Source organism: Chinchilla lanigera, unplaced genomic scaffold (genome assembly GCF_000276665.1).
Source record: "Chinchilla lanigera isolate Chin_1 unplaced genomic scaffold, ChiLan1.0 scaffold00091, whole genome shotgun sequence".
NCBI lineage: Eukaryota > Metazoa > Chordata > Mammalia > Rodentia > Chinchillidae > Chinchilla > Chinchilla lanigera.
The window spans coordinates 4705333-4730438 of record NW_004955492.1 but is presented as its reverse complement, the minus strand read 5'-3'; the positions used below and the strand labels follow the sequence as shown (position 1 = coordinate 4730438).

General features: G+C 35.7%; 1 protein-coding gene across 2 annotated transcripts in view; it reads right to left on the bottom strand.

The window, feature by feature from the left end:
- Positions 1 to 365: 365 nt before the first annotated feature.
- Arid4b (AT rich interactive domain 4B (RBP1-like)) overlaps positions 366 to 25106 on the bottom strand; it is a 136739-nt gene continuing 111998 nt past the window's right edge. For both annotated transcript variants that reach the window (XM_005404948.2, XM_005404950.2), the window contains 7 exons: positions 22953 to 23037; positions 20188 to 20386; positions 15867 to 17075; positions 13276 to 13389; positions 10993 to 11208; positions 9448 to 9594; positions 366 to 2112 (listed from right to left, as the gene is read on the bottom strand). In XM_005404948.2, coding sequence (XP_005405005.1) covers positions 1985 to 2112; positions 9448 to 9594; positions 10993 to 11208; positions 13276 to 13389; positions 15867 to 17075; positions 20188 to 20386; positions 22953 to 23037 — 2098 coding nt within the window. In that variant the 3' untranslated portion in view covers positions 366 to 1984. The remainder of the gene's footprint in view (positions 2113 to 9447; positions 9595 to 10992; positions 11209 to 13275; positions 13390 to 15866; positions 17076 to 20187; positions 20387 to 22952; positions 23038 to 25106) is intronic.

The following is a 25106-nucleotide window of genomic DNA, read 5'->3' as shown; positions in this document are numbered from 1 at the left end:
TCAGCTTTTTATTTTTCTTTTTGGACAAGTCTCCAGATCATAAGAAAAATATTTACTAAATTCAGACTCAAGCAAAATATTGTAGTGAAGATACAAGAAGGTCTAAAAAACTTTTTAAACTTTTTAATGGATATTTTTTCCCCTCTTGATTCTAGGGATTGAACCCAAGGTCTTATGCATAGTGTGTGCTTCACCACTAACCTATACTTCAATATCCAGTTAATGGGCTTCTCATTTTTAATGGCAGAATATTCCCTATTTCTGATGTCAGTTAACCCCCTGTGATAATTTATATTGGCTATATGTTCTAGTCAGTCATTACATGGAGAAATGAACTAAAATTACTTAATCTTTGAGAAACAAAATCAAGGATTCACAAACTATGGCATTTATTTCAGAGCCTTTGCTTACATTTGTACAATATATTACATAATTCTTCATTGTTTGCAGATCCTAATATATACTTTATAGCTTTTATTCTATAAGCTTCTTCAACATTTTGCTGTCAACAAATCTTTACAGTCCTGTACAAATTTGAGTAACTTGAAACCGTTTTCAACAAAATTAGTTACTGTAAGCACACACTACAAGACTGAAAATGCTTTTCTTAGAAAAGTTGAATGTAAAGGATTAAAGTTTCTGACACGTTAGCATCTACAACAAAACGCTTCAAAATTCTCACGTCGTATTGCCAGAAAACAAATAAAACATGCCAGCCCCATTCAAAAAAAAGTACACAGAACTACAATTAAAACAGTAAAACAGTCTGTACAGTAAAGTACTGTGTATTAACAGTGCCAGATATTAAATAGCTTCAATGAACACATCCGCAATATACAAATGTCTTACAAAGGTGAAGAATTAAATACAAGTGCCAAACAGAACAGAGATTGGAATCATGTAACATAAAGTCAATACAAGTGAAAACAATTTTGCGTTCATTTTGGATTTTACACAAGGCATGTAATTATAGGCCTACCACCCCAATTAGCTATTTATACTTAAAATAACCATCTTTCTGAGACAGTTCATATAAACAATCTTGAACCATACTAACACTTTGTTCCTGAAGTCCTTTTGTTGTAGCTCATAATAAAATAAGCAATACAAATGAATTATCTGTATTTAAGGGAAAAGAAACATTTACAAGAAAACACAAAAATATAACTGTTATAATTCATTATGAATAAATATACACTTTGAACTGGCTAGGTACAATCTATACATTGTTTAAGATTTAATACAGTTTATTAGCCATTTTCTTTTTTCACACAATGTATATCAAAATTAAAAAAAAATACTGATTTATAGAAAAATGGCAAAGTACAGTAGTTCCATTCCAATTTGAAGGGGCATGAAAAGCCACTGCAAGACCTTTTTAGCCTAACTCAAACTGTAAACATGTTCAGTCTTTTTTAAAGAGAATCTTTAACATTTGGTTACCAGGATTGATGTCTGATAGCCTGTTAACTGCAGATTTTGAATTTATTACATGTGCTTGACTTATACAATTAAAGCCACCCTAAGATGACTTGTGTTAAAAAACAATTACCTTGTACAAATGAAAATAGGTTCATATTTTTCATAAATAAATGGAAAAATATCAAATGTTCCAGCTTTTAACAAAATACAAGGGAATACATATACAGTAAGTTATCTTACCATGTTCTGGTCCACCCCTAACTATGCTTACTGTATTGTCTCTACAGGCAGTGAAAAGCCCCCATTTGCCACAGTGGAAGGCCTTCAAGTTACCAGACACAATTCCCAGACAAGTTGGAAACAATTATTGCTTGAGGAAAAGCAGTTCATTGTACTTTTTCTTCATAAAAAAGTGCACTTAAGTGCCAAGTCAGCTTGTCAAGAAACAATTTTTAAATATAAAATAGTGCTTGTCTGATTTTTTTTGTGCCACTGTGCAGTATAAAAAAAGACGTGGCCTTCAATAGCCATTAAGTGCAAAGTGCTTTAGCAAGTCCTGCTGTCACCTGCACTCAACTGACATTCCATTTTGTGATGCACTGGACATTGATGGTTCAGCTAACGTTAACATAACAGCAGCTGTTATAGAACTGGATGAAGGTGAAGAGGAGGAGGAGGATGTAGCAGCACCTAAAGAAAAGGGAGACCATACCAAGAGCTTAATATAGTGTATCTAACAATGGAAAGAAACTAAAATTCTGTTGTATTCTCCAAAATGGTTTAACCTACAAGAACAGTCAATTTTCTCTGTACCACAGTGTAAAGAAAGAAAACTTAGTTGTCTTTCAAGCAACTAGATGGTCCTCAAGCAGGGGAAAAATAATGAGAAAGGATGGGCCAAGGATGGCTCCTGTATGGATCAAAGAGAGGAAGAAATTGTGGGTCCAATCAGTAAGCAAGGAAATAAAACGTAGAATATACTTTCTGCAACAAATGACAAAAGAGCTTTGAATCAAATAGGAAAAGCCTGGAATCTACCCCAAAATTATTTTCTTCCCTTCTAATTCCTCCATCTTTCTGCATTTGGAATTTGCTCATACATTTAAATGGTTATAAGAATAGGAGGCTAACTAGGCATGGTGGTGCATGCCTGTACTCATAGCTGCATGAAAGGCTGAGACAGCAGGATCTAGAGTTCAAAGTCAGCACTGGCAACTTAACGAGAGCCTATCTCATACATATACTACATACACACATACATACGTATATAAAATGGCAGGGATGCATATAGCTCAGTGCTTTATGGATTGAGTCCCTAGAACTGCTTTAAAAAAAAAAAAAAAAAGTGGGGGGAATCTCCATTGTTAAAAAAACTGCATCCTCTTCCAATTGGTTTACAAAGGAAATAATATTTTCCTCAGAAAAGTTCTCTCATAGTCATAAATTAGTATTTGAAAAGAAGTATTTTTAAAGGGATCATATACCCATTTGTTCACAAGGGAGGAATTTGGAAATGGAAATCTTGTCTAGAACCCTTCTAATCCTCCAAATTTTTTGTCCCATATTACCAGTTGCTTCAGATACTTTAAAACTCTAGAAGAAATATGGAAAGTTATTATCCCATGGGCACATTTTTGTAAAGAAAACTATCAGAATATAGCCATACCCATTTATTTATGCATCATGAGTGTTCAGTCAATAGAGCTATGTAGTTTCTACAGAGACTTAGTGACCCTCACATTTACTGTCTCTCTACAGAAAAATATCTGCATCCCTTGTTCTTAAGGAATTAATCACTAGCATCGTCAGGTATAAGCAACCTGAAAATTTGTGGATTTAATAATGCCTTTAAAATCAGGAGTGGATGTACAGTGTTGTCTCCCCCCAACACACACACACACATGCGGGATTAAACCTAGGGCTTTCCCACTAAGCTATATCCCCGAAGTATTTTTTTTTTTTTGGTACTGGGAATCAAACTCAGGACCTTGTGCTTGCCAGGCAGGCACTTCTGCCACTGAGCTATATCCCTGGCCCCCAAAGTATTTTTAAGTCAGGGTCTTGCTAAATTGTTAAACTGGCCAAGCTGGGATTGAACTTTCAATCCTCCTGCCTCAGCTTCCGAGAGTTCTTGGGATTACAGGTGCACACCATAACACTTGGCCTCCTGCCTTTTTTTTTTTTTTTTTTTTTGGTACCAGAAATCAAACTGGGGACCTCATGCTTGCCAGGCAGGTGCCATGCCACTGAGCTATATCCCCAGCCCAGCCTCCTTCCTTTTAAATACAATGTTTTTTGTTGTTGTTTTTTTCGGTGCCGGGAATCAAACTCAGGACCTTGCACTTGCCAGGCAGGCACCTGTGCCACTGGGCTAGATCCCCAGCCCCCTGAAAAATGTATTGTAAGAGATTATTTTGCATCAGTGCATATGACTCATTTTCTTTCCAAGGTTTAATGGTAATCAACTATATATATATAACACAAAATTTATTTAACTCCTAGTCTTTTCCTGTTACCAACAATATAGTAAATATTTTGTGCGCTATATACAAAATTTTAAATATTTTATTTTCATCAACTTGATCACACAATTTATTCTATCTTTATTTTTGTTTCTGCTTTGTTTTTGAGACAGAGTTTCACTATGTAGTCCAGACTAGCCTCAAACTCTCTGGCCCAGTATCCCTAGTGCTGGGATTACAGGGGTGCACCACCATATACAGCTGATCATACAATTTTATGGTTTCTACCTGCTATAATTTTTGTAGTTGTTTTTGAGACAGGGTCTTCTTATGTTGCCCAGGCTACCCTTGAACTCAAGAAATTCTCCTGCCTCAAGCTCCCAAGCAGCTGGAATTACTAGTTATGTGCCATTCCACCCAGCTTCTATCAGCCTCTGGAGCTGCTGAGCTATATGTCCCTGATCCCTTGCAATAAACTTTTGTGGGTACATATTTTTCCCAGAGAACTAGTCTTAGAAATGAATTATCTATGTTCTAAATATACAGACAAAATGTTTTCTGAAGTAACTATTCAAAGCTTCCAATAATGTATAAAGATACAAATTTCATTACTTTTCCTAGAATTGGTTTTAGATTCGTATATATCAATGTATGGAATTTTGTTGTTTTGTCTTTTGGTTAAGAATGATACCTTAGTTGATTTGCATTTCTTTAGTTACCAGAACACCACTTTTCAACTTTTTTTGGAGACCGGGTCTCTCTATGTATATCAGGATGGCCTGGATTCATTATGTAGCCCAGCCTGACCTCAAACTCAGTGATCATCCTGCCTCAGCCTCTGGAGTGCTGGGAATACAGGCATGTGCCACCATGCCCAGCTTCTACAGATTTTTAAGAATAATTAGAAATTCAGTTAAAATGCTAACCCCCCAGAGAAACCATCTATTTAGCAGAAATCACCCATTAAAGAGAATCTGACTGACCAAACCTACAGAACACTGTTTTGAAGGAGGCAGGATCCATGTCTTAGGACACAAAAAACTTCTATTAAAAAAAGGCTTTGAAAAAATAAATAAATTAATAAATTTATTTTAAAGAAATAAAAAAGGCTTTGTGAGATGCTATAGTAAAATCAATTAAAGAGTTAACTATAATTGATTTTTAGTTATTTTTAAATGTTTTCATGACATCAAATACAGTAGTACCTAGGTTCATGAGCTTAATTTATTCCACAATTTTAGGAAAGATGGCCACAGCTGTGTTGGTCACCCGATGCAGAATTTGTAAACAAAAACAAAATTTAGCCAAACACTTTTGTTTGCAAACCAAACTGTTCACAAACAAAAGTGTTCCTGAACCAAGGTACCACTGTACATGAAATGCAGACTCCCTTCCTTTGACAGAATGCTCCTATATATACTTTGTATTAACATTTAATTTGTCTTCAAATACTCTGTGACTCACAGACTTTCATCTATCGCACAAATGAAAACCCAAGGCAATTGAAGGTGGAAAGTATCATGACAGAAAAGTGGAAACACTCCTTTAAAAAAACAAGAAATAATGAAAGTGCTTCAAAGGGCAGCAACAATTGCAAGAGACAGGCAAAGTCATAAGCTTGTAATATGTAACATGATGTCATCTCTAATCCCAGCACTCTGTGAGGCTGAGGAAGGAGGACTACAAGTCAGAGCCCAACCCAGGCAACTCAGGGACTTAATGGGATACTATCTCAAAATAAAAAAGGGTGGAACTGTAGCTGCATACCAAAGATGCTAAGATCAACCCCCAATACAACACACGCAAAGCAAATAAACAAACGTGATACGTTAAGTCCCCAACTTGCAAACTTTCACAGGTGTACTGTATAAGATTCACTTTGTTGGCTTATGACTGAATCCAACTTATGAACAAGTCTCATAAGTTGGGGACTTACCGTACTCTCTTTCCTCTCACATCTGCAGTCCCATTTCTCTGTGCCCATTCATAGCAAAACTCGGTATTTCCCTAGGTACATATCTACTTACCTTACCTCCATCCTCAACTAGCTTCAACAAAGCTTCTATGCCATGGCTCAACAGAAAACTTCTGAAATGGTCATAGCAATTCCTACATTGTCAAGCCATTGACTATTTCCTTGGCCCATCCACAGCTTTTCACAGAGCTGACAATCTGACTCAATGGCAAACACTTTCCTTTCATGGAAAGTGTTTCCACTATTCCTGACTTTCCTTTTTCTTCTTTATCCAGTGGTAGGCTAACTCTTCTCAAATCTTGATGTCCCATCTTCTCAGCTGTACTTTTTTAAACTGATAGTGGGAAGTGAACTGATGTATGTATCTTTGCACTGAGATACATCTCTGCCATTTTTTCCTTATGTTTTATTTGAGATAGTCTTGCTGAATCACTAAGTCTCCCTGGTGGGACTCAAACTTGTTATCTTGACTCAGTCTTCCAAAGAGCTGCAATGGCAGGCATGCACCACTGCACCTGGCTTTGGCCCCATTTCTAAAATCTGACTTGCCCCATATTTCTTTCCTAGGAGATGTACTCAAATACTGAGATTCAATAACTCATATATTATAGAGATGCCAATGATTTAAAAATTATATTGCTAGTCCTGACTTCAGAATTACAAACTTACATATCCAACTCTTTATTTCCCATTTCCGCTTGGATGTGTACAGGCATTTCAGAACTCAAACTAGTTAACATGCAACATTATGTCCCTATTATACTTCCCAATCCACACGTCTTTTCTAGGTCTGCCCCATTTCCAAAAATGACACAGTGTGTCCAGCTGTTCCCGTCAAAACCTCATCCATATCCAACCCATAAGCAAAGCTGTTAACATTAACTGCTGTCCACCCATCTTTACCTCAGTCATCCTGCTCCAAGTCACTATCAGCTTCTATGTGAACAACTGCAATGATCTATATCACTGACACGGTTTAACCACTGCCCCCTGTAGAGTCACTTGTACCATGTAGCAGACAGTAATACTTAAAAAACAGATCACATCAGCTGGGTGCTATAATCTCAACTACTTGAGAGACTGAGGCAGGAGTATACCAAGTTCAAGGTCAGCCCTGACCTACATAGTAAAATCCTTTCTCAAAAAAAGTTTGAAAAAGGGACTGGGTATGTACCTCAGTGCAAGGCCTTGGATTCAATCCCTGGTACTGAGAAGAAAAAAAGTCATTTTCCTATTTAAAACCTTCTAATGCCCATACATTTCACTTAGAATAAAATGTAATTCCTCCTCTTGGCCTACATGACCCCATGTGATCTGCCCTCTGCCTAACTTGCTGATATTCCTTTCACTTTCACACAACAGTTTTAACATTCTAGCATCTGAATGTCACTAGGTACATTCTGACCTTATAGTTCTTAACTAAGGGTGATTTTACCCCGTCACCACCATCACCACCACCACTACCCTGAATTTATATGATAGCATGTGATGACATTTCTGGTGGTCAAACTCTGAAGTGCTACTGGAATCTAATGGAGAGAGGCCAGCAATGTTGTTTATTGTCCTAATGTACACAAGAAAGTCCTCCACAGCAAAGAATTACTTGGCTGAACATGCGCACAGTGCCACATTTCAGGAACTGTGTCATGACAGAACTCTGTTCTCTCTGCCCAGGACTTTTGTTATGAACTCATTTGTGTACTCCTAAAATATTCTGTTGTAAGCCCTCACTGCCAATGTGTATGTATTCAGAGACAGAGGTGAGTGTGCAGTCCTAGTAAGACAGGACTTGCGTTTTTAGGAAAGAAGAGGCATCAAAAATGTCTGCACACACAGAGGCCATCTGAGGACATGTCAAGAAGGCACCCATCCATGAATAAACATGACAGACCTCAGAAAAAATCAAAACTACTGGTACCTTAATCATGGACTTTTAGCCTTTAGAACTGTGAGAAAATAAAGTTGTGATTTTTGAAGTTACCCAGTCTATGGCATTTTATGGCAGCCTAAGCAAAATAAAACAACCCCCCCACCCCATTTTATTTCTTACTTCCACTTGTCATTCAGGTCTTCATGAAAATGTTCTGTTCATTTGTAACAGAAAGCAACCTACCCAGTGGAAAAAGTAAATTTTTAATACACTGTCAGTAGGAATGTTAATGTCAATTAGTATATCCATTTTGCAAAACGGTATGGATATTCCTCCAAAGTTAAAAGCATTACCACATTGTTATGGCTTCTATCTAGATGTCCCTCCAAAGCCTCATGTGGTCATAGGTGGCACTTTTTGGAGGCAGCTGGATCTAGAGTGTGTCATGCTAGGATTAAGTACGTGATGTTGAGACCGATTCATGGTGTGATGCTATAATTAAGGGTGCCTCACCCTGGGTGTCAGTGCTACCCACTCTAAGGGCAGGTAGCCTGGATAGAATATTAGGGGCTGCTGTTGTCACTTGCTGCTTGCTACTTCACTGCTTTGCTGCCTTCTGTCTACCACCAACTGTTTCTGTGGTGCACTTCTGCTACACTGCTCTGCTTTGGAGCCAGCAGATTATGGACTGAAACCTTTACAAACTGTGAGCTACAGTAAACCTTTTCTCCTCTAATTTTGGGTATGGGGTAATCTGTCTCAGCAACAAGAAAAAAGTAACTAAGATACACATGATCCAGCAACCCCACTACTGAGTATATATTCTAAGAATATGAAATCAGTATGTAGAAAAGATACCAGCATTACCATTAACTAGCACTGCTCACAATAGTTGAAATACAGAATAAAACATAAGCATGTCTACCAACAGACAAATGGATGGAGAAAACGTTATATACACAACAGAGTACTCTTCAGCCATAAAAAGGATGAAATGCTGTTATTTTTAACAAGGATGGACCTGGAGATCATAATGTTAAATAAGCCAAGCACAGAAAGATAGCACATGAGTCCACTCTTATGTGGACTCCGAATTACAAAGTAGAATAGTGGTTACCACAGCCGGACAGGTGGAGCATAGACAGCCAAGGCAAAAATTAGTAATGGTTACAACATCACAACCAGACAGGTGGAATAAGCTTTAGGGTACTATGACACAGAAGGATGACATAGTGAACAATACTGTATCATATATAATTCAAAACAGTTAAAATACGTAATTTAAAAGTTTTCATAACTAAGAAAAGATCAACGTCTGAGATAGATAACTTAGATATCTTGAGTTGACCATCACACAATGTATAAATGCACTGAAACATCACACTTTAACCCCTTTAAAGATGTATAATTTGCTGTCAATTTTAAAATATTTTTATATAAAGTAACAAAGATGAAATTAAAATACTTAACATCTCTCAATTTCTTCACAGTGCTTTTCACTACACAGCTATCAGTTTGGGGGGTTGGGGGAGCCACTGTGAACTCCAAGGAAAGTAAACACTACAATCTGAGTGAGATCTTTTTTTTCCTGTTTTATAGATGAGGAAAATTAGGCTAAGATTCAAGTACCTAGATAAAGATATACAGATCTAGAGATACACCATTAACTATAGAGTAATTATAAATTGGTTTATGTTAAGTAAAGTAAAAATACTTACTTTCTCTCTCTTTCTTCTTTAAACGTTTTCTCCTCCTGTCAATAGAAGCTACTTCAGATTTTAATGACAGATAATGTTTTCTGATTTCTTGCAGTTTTTCTTGAAGAATTGTGATGCGTTCAGCACTTGTCATATTTTCCAGGTCCGCTGTCAATTTAAATTTTCCATTAATATTATTTTGAAAGAGACTTTTTTAATACAAAGAAAGAAAATAATGTGGTTGGAGAATTAGGTTAAAGCATGTCAACTTTAAAAAAAAGACTGCTGAATATTTGTTTCCTAAGGTTATTTTCCTCGCCTAGAATAATACATAATAAATGCATATTATTTGAATATGTACAGAATCAAAGACATTATTACCTATAAAATATATGCATGCTAGTTTCTACTATATATGTATATATATATAGATACACACATATATAATCATCAGTGTATTATTTAAAAAATTCATACTTCCAAATAAGACTGGATAACAACAAAACATTAAAATTGTGTGTGTTTATGTATATATAATGTACGCATGTATGAGGTAGGTTTTGGTTCTGTCACACGGTCTTGCTATGTAGCTCAGGCTGCCCTTGAACTGTCTATGTAGCGCAGCCTAGCCTTAGCCTTGCCATCTTTTTGACTCAGCCTCCTAAGTGCTAGGATTACTGGAAGGTGCCACGCTAGGCACCTTTAATAGTGTATACATTCTTGAGTCACAGGACTGTGGATACATATTATTTTCTATCCTGTGTCTCTGAAAGTTTTATGAATGTGTCTAACTTTTAAATTGACAGCATTTTTGAAAGCTCTAAACCTTGTAGTCAGTGTTCTCATAATACTTGAGTTATCTAACCATGTAAGAAACACTTTTTAAAAATTGCCAGGCATGATAATTCCAGCACTTGGGTGACTGAGGCAGAAAAACCAGCCTGCACTATATAGGGAAGCTCTGCCGTGCTCTCTGTCCCACAATTATAATAATTTCTCACTTAGGTAAATACAGAAAGAAGTATAAGTGACATCCATGTGCCCATTTGAGTAATCATTGATGTATGCCAAATCTTATCTTATTCATACCCCAATCTACTCTCTATCCCTAACACTATGGTTGATTGTTTCCCTCCCCTCCACCCCACTCCCGGTAGTGCTGGGGATTGAACCCAGGGCCTTGTGCATGCTAGCACGTGCTCTCTTACTGAGCCATATCCCCTGTACAACACCATATTATTCTAAAGCAAATTTCTAATACTGTATCAAAAATATCTAGTCATGGGGCTTGGGACATAAGTAGTAGGTCACTTGCTTAGCACACACAAGGCCCTATGTTTGATCCCCAGTACTACCAAGAAAGAAGTCACTGATGAGGTAGGCCTCAACTGCCTTAAAACTATTCCATTAGCAATTTGTATATTCAGATCCAGATCCAAATTATGTCTGTACTTTGCAACTGGTGAAAGTCCCTTAGGATTCATATAAGTTTTTGTTTAGAGCACAGGCATCAAAAGTAAGTAGGATAAAGTGTCAACTGCTTAACTGTCAATCTATGTCACTTACACATCTGGAAACTCCACTTGTAAACTTTGGGTAATCGATTACTGGACTCCTTGAGATCGGGATCCTTATCCCCATTCTTTCCACATTTTCCTGGAGACTGTGTCCTTGCAGGAGATTTGGTACTATGGGACTTCAGTCCAGTGGAGACTGATTTGACTGGCTGAGTCTTAGTTACACTTTCACCAGCTGAAAGTTCTTCACTATCACTACTGTTTGCTGAAGGAAAAAAGAAAAGCATTAATAAAAAGCTAACTTTGAATTTGTTACAGATTTTAATAGACAATTAAAAATTAGGCACTGGAATTTACCACTATAGTAAACAATCTGCCTACAAAAGCAAGAAAATCATATACAAATGCAGAAGTATCTTACTTAAGAAGGAACAAACTCTTCTTACCTGAACTGCCACTGCCAGTAATGTATTTTTCCAGAAATAATTTTGTTAAAAATTATACTAATTTTCCATTATACTAGATAGACTGCCACATACACAATGATCAGCTGAAATTTTATTCTATTATATTCATTAATAAGACAGAATAGGAATCTCTTCATTTTGTTACTTTAAGCACTATGCATGTAACACTTCCCAATTCCTTTGACCACAAACCAATAATAATGTATAGTTACCATAATAAATAAAGAATTCCTTGGGGAAAAAAACCTAAATTTATTCCTGTTGTAGATTATGGAATAAAACAGACCACTGGTCTCTCCTTTATAAATTTTATATTCAGTAGTGTATGAAGAATTCACAATTTGTGTAATACCTGTTACACCTGACTTTGCTAATTGAGCTTCAGTACTAAGACGGAAATAATTAACCTTGAGCTTGCCATGAAACTAGGTGACATGATTAGTACTGATATGAATTACCTCTTTCTAGATATGAAGTATTATTTTAAATTCCATCAGAATTAGTTTACTATAATCAATGATTTTGGCTAACTCATTTTGATTTATCACAGCAGAAGCCCAATAATTAACATGGGCACATATAATCAATGGCTATATCTCTATACAAATGTTACTTACTGACTCTGAAAATGAGCCCTCTTAGGAAATTTCATTTAAAATGATAAAATCTTGAACAGAAAACCACCACAATGTAAGAAAAATTTTTTAATAGCCTAGCATTTTTAGGAAATAATTGATGAACATTCTGGCATATGTATTTATTGATTCTTCTTCATTTAAAAACAGCCACCAAAAAACCCACAAAAAAACAAAAAAAACCACTAAAACCAAAACAGGCTCTCAAAGCCTCAAAGGTATTCCAAACAGTAGAAGTACATGTCAATTCCTCCCACTGTGATGTCCTAGGAACAAAGATGCTCCAGCACTCTTACAGATCTTACAAGAACTCCCTCCCCCAACACTCCCATTGCTGCTCTGGAACCCCTGGCAATTCCTAGCTAAGCCACCCAAGGCTCAGCCCCACTCTATCACTGGTCTGCCTCAGCCTCTGGGCCCCAAGGGATGCCATATTCACCGCCTGGAAGTCATATGGGCTCAGCAGAACCTCAGGGAGCTGGCCGAATAACCCTTTTCTGCACTGAAGTGCAGCCAAGCCGGCTGCTAGCAAAGGTCAGGCAGTGGAGGTGGCAGGAGTCTCCTGGAAGAGCAGCAGAGGTCAGTGTGGGGCACCTGAAAAAAAATTCTTTACATATTTTCTGCTTCTTAGTTGTCTATAAAAAGAAGAGATCAAATGTGCAGTCCTCAGTATTACATTCTCTGCAGGTGGATAAACAGTCACAAGTAAAGTCCCTATTTGAAGCACACTAAGCAGGAGTGTGTAGCTTCTCTCAGGTCACATGGTTTAGACTGCCAAAGATAAATGTCACAGACTGGAATTGTTAGAATTATTCCTCTAAGGCTATCATAATTATATAACTGTATGCTGATTTTGCCTTGAAGAATTATTAACAAATTCCTTATAGTAAAAATAATGCATACCTAAAGTATCTGACAATATGTGACACATAGAAAAATAAATGGAAAGCTCTTGATAATATAAACATGTTTACCTTACACTGGTTTATTATTTTGAAAAGGATTACCTGAACATTCACCAGCAATCAATATCACAGCTGACTAATACCAACTGTGTATTCTAAAATTTATCTTGGATCAGAAAAATTCTGTGTGATTTTTTTATTGAGAGTAGGGATGAAATCAAATGTTGGACTATCCCATATCCTGAGTACCCTTTTCTTAATAGCAAAAAAATGTACAGGCTTTAGTTTTCTTATTTTAAAAATTAGAGAGCAGTTTCACACTTACTGCCTTTTCCCTTCTTCTTGTTGTTTACCACTGTTGCTTTATGGCTTCTTTTCTGCTTTTTTGATGAACTTCCTGCTCCCTGAGCATCTTTCACTCTTTTCTGACCTGTAGAGGCTAAAATGAAAAAGAAATTAAGTAACACAAAATAAAAGCAAACAATGTCTAGGTATTAGCTCCTCATTTTAGAAAAAAAATTTAAAAACTAGATGTTCCTTATGAGATTTATAAATTATCACAATAATTACTATAAATTTTCAATATATTGTAATTGATGAAGCTGAGTTCTTACACATAATAAAAGTTAGGTTTTACTAAAGTATGCAGCAACCTTCTTAGAAAAATCAAATATAAAATGAAAATAGTTTTCAATACAGTACTGAGAATTTCTGAGTCTAGTAATTCAAAAGCAATATACAGTACATGCTAAAAATAAAAACTGAAATTTGTTAGGATTCAGTAAAACCAAATTAAGATTTAGTTACAAGATAAAATATTAATGAATATAATTTTCAAATACTATAACAATATTAATGAGATAAATTTTAGCAATCATTCACAATTTTGTTTTTATAAATTTATTTCAAGAATAACTTGGGTTCTCGGACACTGGTTAGTTAACACATACAGCATTGACAAACCCAGCATGGCAGTCGTAAGAAACACTCCATCTTCTTGGTGAAAAACTACTCCAAAAACATTATATATAAATGTTACTCTTTCTTCAACTAGCTCAAGACCTATTTTCATTAAGATCTCTGTAGCATTTCTCTGTGCTATTCATGAGTTTCTTAGTTATGATTCTATATCTAATTTTATATATATATTTATTTATTTTATTCTCTCAGAGACTACAAAATAAGCTTTTCCTCCCATAAACTAATAAAGTGCTATCTTCCACTTGTTCCATTATCAGATACTAACACATTATATAAGTTAGTATTGGTCTTGTTATCAATAGTAAAATCAACCATCAGTGTATATAACACGACTTCCTAGGTTAAAAATGGGACAAGCTATTCACTAAACCTATTTTTGTTTTTAATGGATCACATCTTATAATTTTTTCCAAGTCTGTTTTAATACAGCAATTTAAGTTAAACATAAAGAAAGGGACTTATATATAAAATATACTGAAGTGTGGAATCTTCAAATTAACTGCCAGGTTTCTCTAAGAAATAAAAATTTCACATAGGCTACCTTAGAGGGAAAAACCATAGAGTAGAAGCTACATTTTTACTTTAATATAATGTGGATTCGCCAATGTTCTTAGTAGAAAAATTAATTAAAATGAGGTTGTATAAGTAGGTGCACAAGACAGTCAGGTATGGGGGTACATATTTGTAATCCCAGCAATCTGTGAAGCAGAGGTAGAAGGATCACAAATTTGAGTTTAGCCTGGACAACTCGGCAAGATCCTGTATCAAAACAAAAGTATAATTGATCTTAGCCAAAACAAAAATATAAACAAAAGGGTTGAGGATGTAGCTCAGTCTAAAGACCATGAATTCAATCCCTAGTATTGAAAAACAAAAGTACATGAAAAAAGGTGCATGAGTATTTATTTGTACACATAGAAATATATAAATTTCTCTAGAACAATGCTTTAATTTGATAAAGCGGATGGTCTTTGTACCCTAAATCAGAGTACCTCATATTCTCTTTCTTTTTAAGCTAGTACTCTGTCTTTACAATGGAAAAGTGTGTTTTTCTTTTCTTTTTTTTTTTGAAAAGTGTGTTTCAAAGGCAAGTGTCAGCCTAGAGTATACTGACTGTGGTTTTTTTGGTACTGGAAATTGAACTCAGGACCTTGAGCTTGCCAGGCAGATGCTGTGCCACTGAGCTATATCCCCAGCCCGAGTATATTCATTTAAAAGAACACCTGAGGGAGTAGGAAAAATGATGGCAGTATAGCCTTAGCACCATCAGAAGGCAATAATACTTTTGGAATGTTATAATTTGAATTTTCACCTTTAATTTCTTCATGGGAAATGAAAAAAGTATTACTGCAGGTTATTAACATATACATTGTTCCTTCAGTTTGGAAGCTATGTATCTAAGAAAGCATCAAATTCCTTTACAAACTCACACAAGTTAGTCAGGCTTGAAAATCAGTTTGACACGGTTGTCTGAGGAAAGCAGTGCCTGGGCAGTTGTGGTTGCTCCAAACCCCTATATACAGTATTTGGTTAAGGGTGGAGGGGTCTGTCAATAAATCAAAATGTTTGTGAGAAACTGCACAATACAATTTCAAAAACAACGTTACAGAAATACACTTAAGCTGCTTATGCTGTATAGTCAACCAGTGCATATAATTTCGAACAGGTTGGGCTTTGGGCCTAGGTGTAATTTCTAAGTATGTGTTCTGTTCCAGCTGAAATGTCATGGATGGTTCAAGTACAGGACATTAAAGCTTTCTCAAGCTTTTAAATGCATTCTGATATTATTTTTCAAATTACCTTCCAAATTTCCACTTTTATTGTGTTCATACAAGTGTACCACTTATGCTTCATATTACAAGATATACTGTGCAATGATTGAGACCCTAAGAGGCAAAATCCAAAAATAAGTCACAAAGACATTTTCTTCCTTACCTTTTTCAGGATGTTCTGGGTCTGGCTGATTGCTACTGCTGGAGCTCACACTGGCATCAAAGCCTGCTGGCGAGCTATTCCCTTCAGACTGGAGGTCTTGGAGCTCTCCTGCAACACTATCCACCTCAATTGTGCTATCAGTTTCACTCTTGATACTATGAACTTCTTCATGGTTTGGAGCCAGGGGCTCTGACACTGTGACAGAAGACTGCTGCTGACTGGCTTCTGTGACAGTGACTGATGAAGGCGACTCAGGTGTGGTAGGAGGGGTATTTAGCACTGAATTACTGCCACTACTTGGAAATTCTGCCTTTCTGTCACTGACCTCTGTTTTTTCTTCAATGGGCTTACTGTCAACACTAACTGGCGGTAGTTTTTCTAGCTCAACACTGGGGCAACAGCTCTCCTCTTCAGCCACAGTCCGCAGTGACTCCTCTGCCGCTCCCTCCTCAGGGGCAGGATGGGGTGGGGAAGCTGCAGCCTCAGTATCAGAGTCTGAAAAAAGCTCCTTCAGTGTTTTCTTAGGCCACTGTCCCTGAATACTTGACCAGACATCTTTTCGATCTTTAGCTCTGCTGTTCTGAAGTCTTTCATCAGAATTATTTAAAAGTTTTATCCTTTTTTCAGCCACTTCTGAAAATCCTGAATAGAAACCAGTTGTCCGTAGTGATTTTCTCTTCTCCTCCAAACCATTGTATTTCTTGGTTGGTGTCATCTTTGCTTTTGATTTTTCTTCTTCATCTTCATCTGAAGAGCTGTTGCTACTGTTTTCCATGCAAAGTGATTCTTTGCTCTTAGCTCTCTCTTCCTTTTTGCCAGGTGACCCAGTTTTTAAACATTCTTCTGTATTGCAATACCTCCTTTTACCACGTTTTATTTGTGGCTTTGAAGATTTATCTGTTGTGTCCTTCTTAACATCCTTTCTCTTCTTCGTGACTTCATCTTCATCTTCGTAATCACTATCTGATATTCCTTCCATATCTTTTCTTAAACTTTCTGGAGATTTTGAGACTGGTTTGGGTATTATCAAATCTGTGTGAACTTTATTTTCTTCTAGCAAAGATGAACTGTTCTGTTCTTCTTTTGAAATAAGTTCATTTCTGGTATGGGTCAAATGATCCATTTTAGATTCCTCTTTCACCTTATTATCTATGGCCTGAGCACTTCTCTCATCTTCCTGCTCACTGTCTTCAGCAGAACTTTCAGAAGCTACAAAAGAGGGAAGAAAATGTAATTTTTCTATGTGCCTAGTGCCTTACATAATAGTTCCTGTGTTAAAAGCCACCCCAGGGTGCTAGCTTTTATCCCACTTTACTGCTGAAGAGGGTAATTTTTCAAAGAGATTAAGATATGCCAAAACAGAAATGTTCTATTACCATGTCATGGTAGTAGTTAAACCACTGTATCCTTTTGCCAAAACTCAGTATTGTACATAAAAGTTGTGAATTTCACTTTAATATGTAAATTATTCCTCAATAAAGCAAATTATAAAAGAAAAAAATCTTCTCCAAATTTACATGATCAGAATATGACATAAAAGCATGTAGGAAATAAGACTTCTTGAAAATTAAACTGGTCTAATTTTTAAAATTAAGAGGTTAAGCATTATAGCAGTCAAACACTGTAACTGTCACTCAGTTAAAGGACCATAAACACAGGAAATTCCTAAAAAATTACAGTAGAAAGTCAAAACACTGATTAAAGTCAAAACATTTTTAAAAGCTGAAGTAGCCTGAAAATAGTACAATATTAAAATACTGAATGATCAAGAAAAAAAAAGATCAGTAAAATATAGAAAAGAAAACAAGATCATTCCAGAAAATTTCCTGGAACACAAACACAACGTTCTCTCATATACTACACAGGATGAAAATATACTCAACAAAAGGCATATCTCACTGTGAAATTTTAGGACATTAAAAACAAAGAATTGAGATTTGGTGGGGGTCCAAAAACAATCAAACAAGTCACACACAAAAATTCAGGAATCTAAAGAGCTCTAGACTTCACAGAAGCAAGGCTGGAAGCAATAAACAAAAATGGCGATAGAATAAGAGAACTTCTAACTTAACTGCTACAGTATAAATGTTTTCTCTAAAGCTCATACAGAAATTTAACTGCCACTGTGACAATATGGGGAGTTGGTCCTTTAAGACATAATTAGGTCATGAGGACTGTACTCCATCCTCACGAATAATAATCAGTGGCCATTAACACAGGACTGGGTTAGTTACTGCATAAATGTCTTTGTTTTAAAAGTGATCTCTCTCCTCTCTCTCCCTCCCTTTCTCTCTCATATTCTCTCAAATGCTCACTCACCACATGATGCTCTAGGACACAGCAAAAAGAATCTCACCAGATGCCACCACCTTGACATTACACTTAAGTCTCCAGAACTGTGAGAAATGATTATCTTTTCTTTATAAATTATCCAGGCTATGGCATTCTGTTATACCAGCAGATAACACTGAGCTTTAAACAAAATAAACTGTAGAATAAATAACATTATTTGGAGAGGATCTAAAAATTTACCTTCCCTCTCCTATACTTGTCCTTAAGAAGTGACAGTGCTCCATCAAAATGACACTGAGGTGGAGGAAGACTGAGATATGAAAAACAAAGTAATTTCAAGAACATTAAAGAGAGAACACTAGAATGGATCTATCCATTTAACTATCTTATCCATCCATCGCTCCATTCATCAGTCTCTTTCTTTTTCCCTCTCTCTACCCATAGAATGAATCTGTCTTCCTCAGGAAGAGAGCTAGATACTAGATACAGAAGAAAACCAGTTCAGACTAGTACAGTGGTATTTCCAAAGTCAGTCACACAGGGGGCTATGATTAAGTTGCCTACTGTCACTGTACAGTTTTGAAGCAGTTTAATAGCCTGGACTTTTAATTCTTTAATTTGTTTTGGCTACATGCTAATGATATTCCAACTCTCCTTTCCATGTCTTACATATTTCTACCTGGATCAATTGCATCATTTTATCTAGCAGAAAAATTCTGATCTACTTCTGAAAGCTAGAAGTAAATCTCTATATATTCTTCAAATGAGAAAATGCAGCACAAACTACCACTCCCAGAGCACATTTTCACTGGAAATCCACTATAACTATGTCAAATACTCGTAACTATGATGAGCCTCTGTTTCCCAGAATTCACATATGATCTTGTCCCACTGAATTCAACAAAGATGCTTTTGTAAACTCTCAGAGAAGCTGAATTTAAATTAGAACACGACCTAGAGACTCTATTTAGAAAACGTTCTCAGGGAGCCTTCATCTAGGCTTTCTTACAAAGTGAGACTTATACTTGGTGCTCAGTTAAAAAAACAAAAGGTTAACAATGTCATCTTTAGGAAAATACACATTTATACTTGAATTCCTTAAAAAAAAAAAAAAAAAAAAAAGCTATAAAGCAGGGCATGGTGGTGACACCTATAATCCCAACACATTGGGAGGCTCAGGTAAGAAAATTGCAAGTTAGAGCCAACCTGGGCAAATTAGTGAGACTCTGTCTCAAAATAAAAAGGATCTGGGGATGCAGTTCAATGCAGAGGCCGCTGGTTAAATCCTAGCTCCAAATACTTTTAAGTAAATCCTATTTTGCTCACATCTGTAGATACGTACTACTATCTATATTACTGCTTTTACTTGTGTACATACTATACTATATGAAAGATGTATTAGGAGACTCTTAAAAAATCTATTTTAGAATACTGTGTAGCATTTAGTTTATAAAATGAATTCGTATAAATACCCATGTAAAACAAGGTACAGAAACATACTGTCATTACATTCAAAATAAAAACCAAAAGCCAAATCATAAGCAATGTAAAATTTAAGGAGATACATTCTTTTACTTAATTGACAGATATCCATTCTGTCCTACCAGATTTAATAAATCCCCCCCACCAGTCCTCACTGCTTCTATTACTTGATACATATTTCATTCTACTTTATATACAGTACTAAACCACATGCCATCATAAAGAGATAACTAGGTGTACTCAAGATAAGCAAAGTTTAATGTTCTTTACAAAAAAACTGTTAATATAGTTTTATACTCTGATTCTGTGTAACACAAACTACACTTTCCATGGAAACACGAAGAATGGTGCCTGAAAAAAGTACAGTAAGTGCTCTAAATTGAATATTACATTGTCAACTAAAATTTCATCATACTCTTCAATCTATTAATAACAGAAATAATGAAGTTCTATTACAACAATCTGATAATGTCACTGAATTGCCATTATAGAAATTATCTTACGGAAACTAAAACCAAACACTTGCAGGCAACAATGTTACATTTACCTTGAAGTCCATTAAGGATGGAAGTAATTTCTATGGATTTAATATGAGCTGTATCAGAGTTTTTGGCATCAGTAAGATCCAGTTTGGACACCATCTCAGGAGATGAATTTGTCTGAAATGGTGGCTTTGACAATCGACGAAGTTTACAGTTTTTGGGAGAGTATTTTTCATCTTTGTCTTTTTCCTTATCTAATTTATTCTGAATTAAAGAAGAAAAAGTAGCTCATGTTAGCCATAATTTAATCACAAGGTATTTATTCATAACAACATTAATACCATTTTTAGCTCTAAGTCACAGAATATACTATTAAATCTTTAACAGAACATGAAAGGTTTTTTTAGTTATTAAAAAAATGCTACAGGACAAACAGAATGTTCTTGGATTTATAATAAAATTTAATACTGGAATCAAAACAGCAATCAAGATCAGCAAATATATATACTGCTAATAACTGATGTTACAAATTCTTCAAAATTCAGTAATTTCAAATTAAATATTTTCCAAAAAAAGGAAACAATTTAAATATACTTTTCTTAAATTTTAACACTCATTAAAAAATATGAAATGGGAAGGGCTAAGGATATAGCTCAGTGGCACAGCACCTGCCTGCCAGGCACATGGTTGTGAGTTCAAGTCACAATACTAAAAAAAAAATAATAATAATAATAAATTTTAAAAAATAAAATGGTAATGACAATACTCCGTACTTTCTTTCAACTAACAACTGGGACAAACTGAACAAAATGATCTCTTATGTCAGGGACAACTTAATTAGGGGCAACTTTCCTAGCTCACTGAAAGTTTAATGTTTCAGGAAAGATATACGAAATTTCTTAAACTCTCTATTTACAAACAGGTAAGCCACAGTAAACAAATTTCTCAGAAACAATTTTGAAAATTTGTTTCAAAAGAATGTACTGAAAAAATATAATGTATACAGCTCTTTGAAGCATGAGTTGCCAGTAAATAATTCTGAAGTCCTATTTTATAGTCCAGACTACAAATTTAAGTGACTACCTTCACAGTCCTCCTGAAGACGGTAGATAGCTAGTATCACTCTAGATACACAACACAAGTTAATTTCTCTCCAAGGTGGTCCCTGGCCCAGGGACATTAGCATTTTCCTGGAACTTGTTAGAAATGCAAATTTCTAGAACCAATCTCAGATCTACTATATCAAAAAAGTTATGAAGGGACCTGGCAACTTGAGTTTTAGAGTTCTCCAAGTGATTCGATATATGCTCTAGGGTGAGAACCACTGCCTTAGTGCAAGTACAGTTAAATGTGAGAACACACCAGAAAAGCTTGTAAGTTCATATAGACTTCCACAGCCTGTCAATGGTTATTGCTATCCCAACTTTGCTGCTATTGTCAGTGATCTCACAACTTATTATTTTATCCAGGAGTTCTAAATCTATCATGCACGAGGACAACTGAAACAATCCACTCAAGTCCAACTATAAATATGGCTTCTACTGGCTGTCAAAGGAGCCACTACACTAATGGCTTGCAGAGTAAGATGAGACCCAGTAAGGGAAAATATAAGAAAATATTACCTAGAAGCCTTTTCAAAATTCATATGCCTCTTCCCTTATGACCAGGAATTTTAACAAGCCTGGGCAAGTATCAAGAAGGGAACAGAGACAGATATTTAGAAAAACTTACATATGAAATATTCTAATATTGCTTCTCACATCCTTAACCTATCCTCTACCTTAACAATACTATAGTAAAACTTGCTTTAAAAAGACATGGGCTTTTCTTAGCACCACAAAAAATATTCTTCCAGTAAGTATAGCATAACGTATATTATTTTCCAGTGACACCAAAGCATGAAGATGTAAAGGAAATGAAGAAGTCTTAGTTTGTAGATACTGGGTTTAAATATCTTAAAATACAGACACCATTTCACACTGAAAAAAGAATAATCATTTCTGGGAAAAGTTTTCACTATCTGGGACTAATAAGGTTATCATTTAGCAGGCAGGTAAGTAAGTACCTCCTCACATTGAGTATGAAGACTGAAATTCAGAGCTATTACACACCTCAGCTATAAATAATTAAGTATAAAAAAGATACCAAAAAGATTAAAATGTGGAAACTTAAAGCTACTGGTTTACTATTCTAACCAAGCACTTAGAAACATTTAGTTTGTACATGAGTGAAGAGCAAGTGAGTCTTAGGAGCATATGCTAAGCCCCTACCTATAGTCAGATAAAAACAAAAAATGTTAGCCTCTCCTCTGCCTACAGACACTTTTCTTTTGTAGCAGGTTTACTATCTATGCCAATAATTCATGTCTCCTAGCCACAATGCTTTATGGCTCCTAGTTGGGGACTAGAAGGGACAGAAAAAGATTGAAATGGTCAGGTACATTCGGGATGGGTAGCTTTATACAACACTGGGGCTAAAAAGGCCTCAAGGATCATTTAGCAATGTTTGTTTTTGAGATAGGGTCTCACTATGTAGTTCTGGCTGGCCTTGAACTCATGGCAATCCTCCTGCCTCAGCTTCCCAAGTGCTGGGATTACAGGTGTGCACCACCACACCATTTCATTTTTTTATTAGTATATGTTTGCGGTATATAATGATTACATTCATCATGGCATTTAGCAACATTTCTAAAATGTTTTCCATGAACTGACAAAATTAATTATAACAAAATCTAGCATTTGATAAATTTCAAGAAACTGTAAAATAAGGGGATCATTTTGGAGGAAAAGTTCTTTAAGAGCTAATGATCTATACCACGATCAACACTTACCTTTATTTTCTTTCGATGTTTTATCTTTGGCACATTTTTATCTGCAGGTCTTACTATCTTATCTGCTTTAATCCACTCATCATATCTAAAATTAAAGGAAATATACATATGTACAACATAACAACAGACAAAGCTATGCCACAGTAAAGAGAAATTTACATGTAGTGTGGTAACATTTTAGAACTGGAAAAGATCTTAGAGATCACTTAGTTCAATTTCCACGTTTGATGAATAAACTACCAAGTCCCAAAGAAACAGCTGAAATGATCTGGCCAAGGTCACAATATTAGCTACTGGCTGAGCCAAAACCTCTTGACTTGTTGAGGTTCACTTCTTACTCTGCTTTGTGGAAGAGAAATCAAATCTGTACAATACATATTAAAAGAAATCACAGTACTTTCTACACATTTTGTTTTGTTCTTAAGCACCAGGTAGGCATTTTTTTCTTTATGAAGAAGCCAAAAAAAAAGAAGGAAAAAAAAAAACCAAAGAACAAAAAGCCTAAAAATAGTTATTGTAACTAACAGGTTAGAGATAGGTTTCAGAACTAGAATATGTCTTTAAAAATTAATCAATGCATTTATTTCAGACTAAGAAATTCCAAAAATAGAAGCAAATGGTTTGACTCTAGTTTGTATTATAGGCTTTCCAAAAATCACTATATTGTGTATATATATTACATTTAAGTTCATAAAGCACTGTATGATAGACAAGCCTCATGTTATAATTTGTGACAATACAATATTGTCCAGAAAAAAATGACTGCTCATAAAATACTAGAAAAATATTAGGGAATGAAGCTTTCAATATTCTGAGTGCTTCCTTCCTGTGTGTACACAGCTGAGAATCAGCAAAGCTGTGGTGACCACTCAATCCAATCCTGGTAGCCTTTTATTATTCTACATGGTCCAAATTACTATTGACTACAGTAAAGTTATTGGTTTACACAGACAAGGATAGTTTATTTTTATAAAATCTGAGAAAGAAATAACATTAAAAACAAAGCCATTCTTTTTTGCATTGTAAAGTTCTATCATTTATTATGGAAAACAAAAAATTGACATTTTTAACTCAATAATATGAACTGAAAAAGGTTCTAAATTAAAATGTCCTAATTAGTACAGTATTAAAAAAGTAACAAAGGCCCCAAACCAAGAATTACCTGAGTCTTCACTTGACTAATTTATATGCTACCACAGACCTAGAAAGTATCTGGAGCAACTCTCAGGCAAAGCATTATACTGCTGATATAAAATACTACTCTGGCTACAGTAAAGCTGAGGAATCAACTCTTTGTAAGGGATTGTGTATGTCAAGGTTTCAACTGATAGAAGCTGCTAGGGGACAGGATGAGAAGACAGAGACAGAGACAGGAATGAGTGAGTTCTGGAAAAGTTCTAACAACCGCTGTTTACTAGTCATGTGGCTCTGATAAGTCATTCTCAACATCAGGGTGAGTTTACTTCTGTATAAAATAAGACTGCATTTAAAAATTTTAAAGTTAAGACTTCAAACCACATGAGATGTTTTGAGAAGTAAATGATAGTACTTTCAAAGATTTAAAGTAAGTATTATTTTTCCTTTTGGTGCTTATACTGATACACTAATATCTACCTACACATTTGTGGTATATTTTACCTTTCTCAGCAATACTAAAAAATGCATTTTGCTTAAGAAGAGGCATTTGTGGCTTGGGGATAGCTGCATGGTAGGGTGCCAGTTTCAGCATATACCAGGCTTTTTCCAGAGCCCCAGCACTGGAAAAAGAGAAAAAAACTGAGAAAAGAAAGCACTTTAAGCTGGGTGTGGTGGCACACTCCTGTACTCCCATCGCCCAGGAGGCTGAAGCAAGAGGACTGCTCTGAGTTTGAGGCTAGCCTAGGTAGGCCACATAGTGAGTTCAAGGCCAGCCAGGACTACAGAACAAGACCCTGTCTCAACAACAACAAAAAAAACCAAGCAAGTACTCTGGCTTCTCCCAAAATTTGGAAGATGATGGAAAATTAACAGAAAATACCCATGCCCTCTACAAAGTTCTTTGTCAACTCTGAGAAGTAGCTCTACAGGGAATATACTTCCTATAGGAAGTCAATGCTATCAATTTTGTTTTTTTTAAAAAAAAAAAGGCGGCTGGGCATGGTGGTGCATGCCTAT